At 35.7% G+C, this 11,591-nt stretch overlaps 1 protein-coding gene across 2 annotated transcripts; it reads right to left on the bottom strand.

Moving 5' to 3' along the window:
* Positions 1-630: 630 nt before the first annotated feature.
* Positions 631-6,201, bottom strand: slc25a43 (solute carrier family 25 member 43). 2 transcript variants are annotated; one of them, XM_048175734.1, is made up of 5 exons: positions 5,778-6,201; positions 3,226-3,467; positions 2,898-3,070; positions 1,863-2,024; positions 631-1,582 (listed from the first exon to the last, which is right to left on the bottom strand). In XM_048175734.1, exons 1-5 carry the CDS (start codon positions 6,047-6,049, stop codon positions 1,367-1,369), a joined length of 1,065 nt encoding a protein of 354 aa, XP_048031691.1. In that variant the 5' UTR covers positions 6,050-6,201; the 3' UTR covers positions 631-1,366. The 2 variants fall into 2 exon arrangements, with proteins under 2 accessions (XP_048031691.1, XP_048031692.1); XM_048175735.1 differs by having other exon boundaries at positions 1,890-2,024; positions 5,778-6,198.
* Positions 6,202-11,591: the final 5,390 nt, after the last annotated feature.

Consider the following 11,591-nt stretch of genomic DNA (forward strand, 5'->3'; position numbering starts at 1 on the left):
TAAAAGGTTCGTCTCGCGAGAGAAAAACGTACTCGCCGCTTCTCAGATTTGATTGGACTGCAGACCAAACGTCACAGATTCCACAAGGCGGGACCATCACGTGATGACGAAGATGAATGGCTCGTAGTTAGTAAAGTAACCTTAAGCCTTCTCAAGGTGGACAGTGTAAATGACAACAGGAAGTTTTTAAAACTGGAGAAAAATGTGTTTCCAAGTAGCCAACAATTCATGACTAATAATATGTAAAAAGCACACTCTTTTTTGCACTGTTTTTGATACACACTGACAGTACAGTATATAGCAAGAGAATCAGGATTGTCCAGTTTTTCCTTTCAGCTGTCAAGCCAAGAAGCAGTTCTCCAAGGTGACATAGCATGCATGTTTGCTACTAGCTAGATCGCTGCCTGCCTTCAGTTAATGATCTCCAAGGGCATGTGTGTGAGAGGAAAAAGGCCAACATGTCAGTGCAAAGTCCTTCACATGACTTTTGACTGTGGCGAAGCGAGTGATCCATTTGGGAACATGTGACCACAGAAGGCAATACAAAATCAATACTATCTGAATCACTGACATTTCTACTAATGCAATTCACTTTTGTTTGTATAATATAAAAATCAACGGATAATGAAATAAGGACTAAGATGTTTATTGCTTATACTTCATAATTTTTTACAGTGCTTTAAGATTTTATCTTAACATGTCCAAAATTTCATGCCACAAATACACTTTTAAACAGATCCTGTCCTTATTACAGCTGAATCAGAGTCGTTAATTACTGGGTTACTGAATGTCCAGATCATTAGAATGCAGATTCAAAATCGTCATATATACTCAAAAGTAAGCCAATGCCAAAACTGCGCCACAATATGACCTTAAAAGCATGTGGTTCATAAATAAGAGACAACCTTTAAAAAGGCCAAAGAGCTAAAATCCAGTAAAAGACTAATACTTTGTTTGACAAAGGCATTGCTGTATACTGTTGAAATGATGTTCAACATATTTTCCTGAGAAGTGATTAAACAGCTCTTAAAAACACCATTTCAGTGGAGTGTGAAGCTAAAAGCAATACATGTCAATGTTGAAATGAAAGGGCACCTTTAATAATATCTCAAAGACACACTATTTTCCTTTAAGGGGCTGTCTGATGTGTTTGAGGTACTGTAGAATGTAAGAAATGGACTGTGCTTCATGTACGTATGTGCAGAATCCTTAAAATACCATATCGGAAGTTAAATACAATAAGACGTAATATAATTCGCAAAGTACCAGTTTGAATAATACACTGTGCATTTCTGCAGTACATACACTTAATATCAATGCACTGTTCTTGCAGAGTACTGTTTATTCCTGATAACTCCTGGAATAGTTACCAGCGGTTCCCTATGGATGAACTCTGTGCTTTGTGCGATTTTCTGTTTCTCAGGTAGCGCTTAAACTCCTGCAGTTCATATGGGCCCAGGCTTTGGTCCACGCCTGGTGTAAGTTTGTAGCTTAGTGGAGAAATGATATAGCCATTCCGGTAAAGGCAGACTTGCTTACACATCTCAAAGCAACTGAAGAGCAGACCAAAATACGGGACAATCTGTAATGAACAAAATAAAACATAATATCATTAAAAAGGAAGTGGAAATGCATTATTTGTTTCCACAAACATCCACTGAAAACATATTAGCATACTATTTCATGCAGAGTCTGCTAAAGAGACTCATGTTACAATTTGTTGTATTAATTTCATTGAGAGCAAGGAGCAATATGTTTGTGTAATACAACCCCTTCAGTTTTTTTTTTTTTTTTTTTTTTTTATTTGTATGACCATTTACACAGAAAACATACAGTGCTTGGGTTATTTTTATCTATCTCACCACGTAAGCACATAAAATAGACGTCACCTTCACCGTGTTTGCTGTAAGGCCACTCCAAAGAGCCATGACACCCTTGTTCTTGATGACCTGTCTGAAGCAGTCTATCATTCCATTAAAATGGACATCAACTCCTCCACAATGGGGCAAAAGAAGACTCTGGGCCTAAAATAATGATTGGAGAAATAATCCTGATCATTATGAAATACTTGGATATGAGAATACTGACAATATTGTTTATAGAAAAAAATATATTGTCTAGTGTAGATGATCAAATAAGATTTTTTTTTTCATTTTTTATTCAATTTATGTATATTTGTTTTGAACAGATTGCCCTACTATAACACATTTTCCTACATTTACCTACCCCTAAACCCTCTTGATGTGTTTTCTGTACTGTGTTGATTGTGTCAATAGATACTTTTTTTAAGCACCAAACTGTCTCAGAATATTTAGCAGCTTCTGTCATTTATTTGTGACAATGGAATTTAACTTGCAAAAGAGAAAAAAAGCAGAACTTTTAATTTCTAGTTTGGCTGTTTGTAGAGCAAAACAAAACATATAGGAACCAGATCAGATGTACCACTATGTGTGTTGTGCGTGTGAAAGGTCAGCTAACTTTAGACAATTTATCTTTGGCATAGGCAGACACTGGACACTATGTACATTCTCAGCTGCCGCAAGGTCTTGTGTCCTTCATAATGGTGTCCAGCATTGTTCTGTGTGACCTGTTGCACAGACTATTTAAAGTTATATATACAGTAGTCAACATTTGAAGTGGATCAAAAAAGTTGTCCTAAGAATTAAGTTGTCCTAAGAAGAAGGTTTTGATCCACTTCAAATGTTGACTACTGTATATATAAATATATATATTAAAAAATAAAATATATTTACTTAAAATATATATAAACTTAAAAATAAGTTTCATTCTTAAAATCAACTTTTTACAACTTTAGGTAGACACAGTCTGTGACACTGGTAACATTGTGCCCCCTTGTGGCGAGACATAGACACCCATCACCTGCATTCCATTCTCACCTGCATCTTCTTTTTAACAGTTTCAAAGGGGAAGGAGAGAGTCTGTGCAACTCCTGCCGCAAGACAGCCATTGATGAAGTTCTGCAAAGACGTGAAGCGAACATGCCGCTCCTGCCACAGCTTATCCAAATTGACATACACCGCATAGCAGCCAATAGAGAAGGGAACAGCGCCTATTCCACAGTAATCCAAACATAAATTTCCATCAACTCTTTAAGCAGAATTGTAATACTATTATTCATTAGAAGGTTATGAGCTTGTTTTTTAAAATCAGATTTAGCGTAATTTAATGATATTGAGGTCAAACAGGATCTGAACTAATACATACCTAACACTGTGAGGGAAAACCCCCTGTAGAGAGCTTGAAGTCCTTCATTTCTGTAGATGCTGGAGAGAGAATGCAGCAACCCTCTGTAAGTTGGTTCTTGGCAATTCTGAGCAATAAGTCTGGTTTCAACCACCTCCAACGGATATGTTGCTAGAGCAGCAGATATGCCTGCCAGCCCACCGGCTACTATGGCTCTCCATTGTGAGATATCACCCAGTTCATCAATGTGAAGGTGGACGATACTGCCAAAAATAGAATACAATAGTAAGCATTTTTGATAAGTGTAGAGTACTAGTCATATATACCAGACACAACTGATATATTCTCATGATCTTAAAGACCTACTGATCTAAAGGCTAATGCTTTTAGTTAAACTTAATACAATTCAAGAAAAGTACATAAACATACAGCACAATGTACCTTGTTAATTTGTAGCAATGTTCTGCTTATATTTTACAAGTGTTTTAATGATATTTTGAATTACTCATTGGCCTGGTTTCACAGACCGGGCTTAGCCTAAACCAGGATTAGGGCTTAGTTCGATTAGAATATTTAAGTATCTTTTATAAACTTACACTAGAAAAAAACATTACTGGGTACATCTTGAGACAAAACAGTGGCACTGACATATTTTAATATGTCAGTATAAGTTGCTTTCAGTTAAATCAGCTCAAACATGCATTTTAGTCTAGGACTAGCTTAAGCCTTGTCTGAAACCGGGGGATTGTGTTTTAAAGTTGAAGGAAAGTACGCTAATTTTCTGCCAGTACATTTTGTAGTACAGTGCTTTTTTTACAGTTTATGTATTACTAAAAAGTTTGTAAATTTTACAAATATAATTATAATAGTTGAGTATATATGTATATACACACACACATAGTACTGTGAAAAAGCCTAGGCACATTAGTATATTAGTATTTTCACAACAACAACAAAAAAAGATTTTGTTTCAAGCTAGTTATTTATATCTTTTGCTGTAGTGTGTCAGTAGGAAATATCAGTTTACATTTCCAAACATTCCTTTTGCAATTAATTATAATAATCCAGTGAGATTTTTGTATGCACAAGGAGTTTGACAACAGTTTGTATGATCTGATCATCATCAAGTCCAGTTGGGACTAAATGAAGAAACAGAAATAAACTGAGACAGACTAAATCCAGATGAATTGCAGCAAAGTCTCCAAGATGCTTGAATAAACCTACCTGCAAAGCTACAGTACTGAGTTTTACAGAGTTGTGTAACAATGCTATAAAGTGAGGATGCTTTCAAAAATAATGATTTTATCAATTAACTTCTATTAACTAAATCAAATATTTAGTGTGAGCACCCTTTAAAACAGATGTCTCAGGTACACTTGCACAGTTTTTCAGGTAGCTTTGCAGGTCGGTTTCTTCAAGAATCTTGGAGACGTTGCTGCAGTTCATGTGGATTTAGTCTGTCTCAGTTTTTTTCTGTTTCTTCATGTAGTCCCAGACAGACTTGATGATGATCAGATCATACAAAAATCTCACTGGATTATTACAATTAACTCCAAAAGAATTGTTTGGAAATGTAAACTGACATTTCCTACTGAAACACAACAGCAAAATATATAAATAACTGGCTTAAAAGCCTTTTTTTGTGTGAAAATATTACCGTGCATAAGACTTTTATACAGTACTGTACATATGCATACATACATAGAGAGGGAGAGAGAGGCTAGTGTTCATTACATAATTATTATATAGATAATGTTAATAGCTGTACTAAAAATACTAGAAAATGATATTCTTTACTAAAAAAAAAATGACTATTAACCAACATAAACTTGCATTCGAGAAGCACACACGTATTCTTTTAATAGGAACAATGTGTTCAAAACAGGTCGGAATCGGAATACACCCTCCACTCTTTTTCCTGGAATACTGGAACACTATGTACGGGTCTTTCCGACGTCTGGTTAACCCATGCAGCATGAACACGTGACATTAAGTACTTTCGTTTATGGACAGGCACAGGCTGAGCTGAACGCTGATAAGCGTTGCCAAGTGCATGGTTTATTATATCCATGGAAACACTACAGCTGAAATTGACACCGCACTCGTTTTATGAATGCATTTCGCAGAATTAAAGCCAAACCCGCTGCATCCCTCTGGCAGGATGACACCACATCAACGCGCTGGTTTTCTGAGCTACGTGATTGGTCAGGACATGAAGGCGTGATGTGTGACATCACGATGAACTAACGTAAACCCCCGCTACAGAAGTAAGCTAAGCTAATGAAGCAAAGGGGTTAAATAATTTCTTTAAACGATCTGTCGTAAATGTAGCTCCTTAAGTACATTTAAACGAGCCATATCTTGTTAGAATATAATTAATTTATAATTCAATTCTTTCCACTCTTCTACTTTCAAACGCTATCAAGCTAACACGTCAACTTCCGGTTGTCTTTGTTTACCATCACAGCTGATCGAAACGTCTATCATATCTTAAGAAACGTACATCGGTCGTAAATGCTAATTATCAAGTATTCATAATTAACAATTAAAGCATTAAAATGTCTAATACTTACTTTTTGTAAGTTGCTAAATGTATGGCACTGTAGGGGAACAACCGCAGACAGGAAACCATATTACCCTTCCAAAATGCTCGAAGTCCCTCATTCTGACAAATCAAAACAAAGCTGTGCAGAAATCCTCGTTTACAGTGAAATGTTCCTATTTGACTCAAAATCTTTACGACTTCCAGAGGTGACGTTACAGTTTTGCTAAAAATCCCGGCAAAGCCGACGCACAGTAAACTTTGAGAACTTGTCAGTCGGTCGTCCTTTTTGACTATGGCCATACTTCATAAGAAAAATGATTTTCTTCTCCAGCCGTTGAAGGAAAAATAACAAACGTGTGAAAATGAACACTAACTGTTTTGTTTATCATACAGCCATCCAGCTGCAGCTCAGCTTGTGGTTCAGCGGACAGTCACATTGGTGGATATTTTGGGGAAGGCGGGGTGTAGTTTGTGCAAACGCAAGTTTGGTTGCATGCAAAATCAATCCTAGCTGTCAAAAAGCTATAGATGGAAAGAAATGACACAAACAATATCGTATGTCCCAGACAGCCATAAACACAGTTAATGTGCTTTCCTTTTTCATTTTAGGCTTATGCAAATCTGATGAAAAATAAAGGATGGATGGACCATATAGAGCAGATTTTAGAAAAGGCCATTATTTAAAACGAAGACAGCTAAATATATTAAATAAAAATGACCGAGTGTCACGGGAGGGACTCTAGTTGTGAACATATTTTTTATTTTAAACCACAGATGCAGAAAATTCCACTATATTTATGTAGACTAGTGTTTGGAGGCTGTTTACGTTAATAAAATATGGAAATCCTGTACATTTTGAACTTAAACTCCATAATGTTTTGTTTTTCTCAAAAGACCTCTCACACACAATGAATCTCTATTATGTGGTTATTATCTGAATAATATGAAAAAGCGTAAAAAAATGTATAAATATAGCTAAATTAATGTTTATTATGAACAATATTTTCCAGATAAATCTGGATTTGTGATTGGTGTAGTGTGGCAGCAGAAAAGTACCAGTAAGTGACCAGCAGATGGCAGTCTTGGCCCAAAATCATGGATTGAAGCTATGTTGAATCTTCAATTGTTGAATTGAAGTTGAATAATTATACTCTAAACAAAATAACGCTTGTAGCTATGTACATAAAATATACAGTTTAAATAATTATATTAAATAAAATACAATACAGATGAAAGTCTTAACAATAGTCCACAGTAGTAGTTTTTGGTTCAGTGTTTTTAAATTCTTCCTATAGTACAATTATCACATTATACTTATAACATGTATTTTGAATTGGGTAAAATGAGGTTTATTGTATATTTTAGGCATATTTAATAAATTCTAAAATAGAAATATACAAATCAAACTTTCTATAGAAAAGTAAAATATTTGAAACGCACACCATTCTTCATATAGAATGCAGTCACCGCTATATATTAGCATACATACAGAAAGTGCACAAAAATTTGGGGTCAGTAAGATTTTTTATTATTATTTTTAAAGAAATTAATACTTTTATTAACAAGGTGCATTAAAAAAAATCACGGTTTCTACAAAAATATGAAGTAGCACAACTGTTTTTAACATTGATAATAAGAAATGTTTCTTTAGCACCAAATCAATGATTTCTAAAGGATCATGTGACACTGAAGACTGAAGTAATGATGCTGAAAATTCAGCTTTACCATCGCAGGAATAATAATAATTTATATATATATATATATATATATATATATATATATATATATATATATATATATAGATATAGATATATATATATATATAGTAATATCTTACAGTATTACTGGGTTTTTTTTCTGTTTTTGAAATAAATAAATGCAGCTTTTATGAACATTTTAAAAACATAAAAAATGTATGCTACAGCCCCCTTTTTGAACGATAATGTAACTACATATTTCAATATATAAATATGCATACAATTTAATTTAATGTGAATTTTCCTTGTATACAAAAGTTAATTTTCATAAATATATTGCTTTTTAAGAAGTTAAATATATTCTTTCCATTAATAAATAGACAAATATATATATATATATATATATATATATATATATATATATATATATATATATATATATATATCAGTCAAACAAGATCCATAGTCAGACAGCCAGCAGATGGCAGTCTTTACCCACAACCACAGTTAGTTTAAGAGTACATTTACAAAAGGAAAAAAATGTTAATCTCTGTTACAATGAAATGATGCATGTGAAGTATTAATATTAGTAATGGAATGCATATGAGGAAGATATATTTATTCATATTATTAATGTTGTACTCCAATGCATTAATGAAATATTATTAGCTGAGCAATTCACAATATATAAAAGTAGAAGTATTGTTTTACTACACAAGCACTGAAGGTGGTTGTATACTGCCAGTTGCAACAGTATCAATATCAGTTAAGTGGGGAACCCATCTTGTTCACGAATCTTATGGCTTTTTATCACTTTGAAGTCAGGTTTTATCTTCAAAGCAGACACTAGTTTTGTGGGTATACTGTCTTAATGCACCAAACTGTTGAGTTACGTAAACAACTTCTCCATGCCAGACATACCCTTCACGACAACAAACACGATAAAGGATGCCACATTGTAGCATCTTGGCCTATGTATGAAAATGAGCACGAGTCCCCCTAATTTCCCAGCAGGGTCTTGTAGTTCCTTTCCTGTTAGGGCTAGTGTTTGTTTTCAGCCTGTATCCCCCTGCGATGTGCGCCTCCCTCCCCTGCTGAGTCGACAACCTCAGCTGCCTGTGAAGAGCCCACCTCCTGTCTGTAGAAGGGCCACTTGGCTTTTTCACAAAGGCTACTGGAATAACAGTGCCCCGAGAAGGAAATGACAGTCTGTTCAAAAGACCACAGCATTGTGCGGGGGGCTGGTACAGTATGGAAGATGTTTTATCATTGCATATTGGTTCAATATCAATTCAGTTTCACAAAGCACCACTCAAGTTAACCGAGGTTTATGTTATACTTCTATGTCATATTTGGTGAACTGTATACATCCTTCTCAGGGAGTTACTATATTTACACTTTCAATATTTACAGTCACGTTGACTGTCATTGTGATCTGGCCGCAGTGAGAATGAGTGAATTTTCAGCCCTCAGAAGCAGTAAAAGTCCCGGCACTTCCTTTGTACGTGACAAGAAGGACCCCTTTGATCTTTCAGTCATATGTATGCGGCTCCAATGACGAGATAATGGAGTGATACTTATGAAAGATCAGGTGTGAAGTGTGCGCATGTGCTGGATCTTATCAATTAGTGGACGAGCCACTTGACAAGACGGACACATTGTGTGCTACCGAGAGAAAGTATCTTCTCGGGCCTCTTTAATGTGTCTCTCAATCATGTTCTCACCTTTGTTTATTCACTTTTACCCATTCTAGCCCGCCTCCTCTGTGATCTGCATCTACTATAGTGGATAGGGCACTGACTTCCTCTTGAATTCACACAGTGTCCTTCCTGACTCCCGCACTGACTGTGTGTCCTGAACTTATTAACCCGGGAACTTTCAGAGCTCCTTTGTCTTGCTCTTCTCTATACTTAAGGGGGCTGCGAGCGGAGGGGAAAGCTATTGTCATTCACTGTATGCCATGCGCAAGTCTGCCCTTGATCCCTGGCTTTGAAATGGAGTGCTGGAGGAAGAGAGACTGACTCAAGTCTGACCTAGGCTCTCTTTCTCACCCTCTTTAATCCATATTATATATGATATATGACGATTAAATGTTCTTGGCAATATTTACATAATGTAAAGCCATTTTAAACTATTTAGGGCTCTCCACAATCCTTTTTTGAACTCCTCGCATGATCTAACATGATCTAATCTGTTGTGAATGTAAAGCATCAAAAGAGGGCGCTCTTTGTCAGTCAGTGCTGGAATGGAAACAGGCCCCCTCTAGCAAACTGGTGCCAGGCCAGAGACAAGAGCAATAAAGTTCTCACCTCATTATCAAGAACACAGCCACATCACAGCCTGCTGCCAGGTGGGGTGGGAGGAGGGGGGAAAGATAGAGGGGTTGTGGAGATAATCTGGAAGAAAAGGGCTGATCTGACACCCTTTACCTGGGAAGACTGCAGATAGCTGACTAACTCAAACTCCACAGAAAGGGAATATTCTTTAATGAAATGTATGGACTGTATGGATTGTGCCATAAGTTTTGTAATGTTTAAGTATAATAAACACTATATAATATATTATAATCATATGTCATACTGTCTAACTGCATCGGATTGATATAGGCCAGGGCTGCGAGGAAACTGCAGGGGGTTCATTAGTTGAAAATTTTATACGAATAACTAATTCAAAAGAAAACATAATATATTTTAAATAAAAATAAATATTAAAATATTATATTTGTTTACCTGCAACCAGCATCAGAGAACCAAGAACAGGCAAAATTACTGATTTGTTAAATGACTGATATATTAACTTTAAAAGTCAGAACAAATATTTCAGTTCAAAAGGGTTTGGCTGACAAAAAAGTTTGGGAATCCCTGATATAGGCTATTTAGGTCATGAAGAATAATTACTATGAGCACCGAGAAGCTTTCAGGAGAGCCATTTAGTCTTGCAAAGTACTAGATAGACCTGGGCTCCTAGCAGCTGGTGTTCTCCTATCTTCACATGTACAACCAATAAATCAATATCAAATCTAGCAGGAAGCCAGATGGCCTCCCTCCAGACCTTCGACATAGTGGGTCACAGACCTCTCAAAGCCAGCATGGCTACTGTAAGCCAGACCAATAGAGAAGAGCCTTTGAAGGCATAGACATTCAACAAGGAGGCTATGAATGACTAAAGGGGACAAATAAGCTGTTACGACTCGGGTCAGATCAGTGTTTGTGTTTCTCTGAACATCAAAGGTCTGAGACTGTTTGATATGCAGCCCCCACACCTTGATCCAGAGCCGGGACAGGTAATGGGGTGGAGTAGTCCATTGAGTAACAAGGAGGGGGGGCTTGTAGAGTCCTCCTCTTAGGTCTTGCTGTAGGGCACTCGACTCAGACAAAGAATCTTTTAGGGCCTCTGACTCCCTACGGAGCAGTCGGCCCCATGAAACTATGAGCATCTTCTGCTCACGCCAGGACCTGGTTATATGGGCCTATCTGTGGTCCTAATGGGAATTATGCATGCAGTGCCTGGTACTGATTCAGATAAATCATAAATCAACCACTTTTTTTAATCATATTTTCAGTTTTGTATCACATGGTAATAGTATGGTACTTTGTAATATTCAATATTTTGGTACAACATGGTACTTCCAAGACCACAATGTAACAAAAAGTTACATATGTTTTGGTACTTTTTTTTTTGTCTAAATCTGACCATACACTACTGTTCAAAAGTTTAGGGTCAGTAAGATAATTTTATATTATTTTATAGTGTTACTATATTATTTTATATTATTATTTTACTATATATTAGTGCTTTTATTCAGCAATGATGCAATGAATTGATCAAGTGACAGTAAAGACAAACGGTAATGACAGTAACATTTTGCTAAATATTTCTATTTCAAATAAATGCTGTTCTTTTAAACTTGTTATTTGAAAAAATGTTTCCACAAAAAAAAAAAATGGAGCAGCACTATTTTTTTTTTCAACATTGATAATAATAAGAAATGTTTATTGAGCACCAAATGAACAAATTAGAATTTCTGAAGGATCATGTGACACTGAAAACTGTAATGCCTGCTGAAAATTCAGCTTTAATAAATTACATTTTAAAATATATTCAAATTTGCCATTACATGAATAAATTTAATTTTAAAATATATT

The sequence above is a fragment of the Megalobrama amblycephala genome, linkage group LG23 (assembly GCF_018812025.1).
Source record: "Megalobrama amblycephala isolate DHTTF-2021 linkage group LG23, ASM1881202v1, whole genome shotgun sequence".
NCBI lineage: Eukaryota > Metazoa > Chordata > Actinopteri > Cypriniformes > Xenocyprididae > Megalobrama > Megalobrama amblycephala.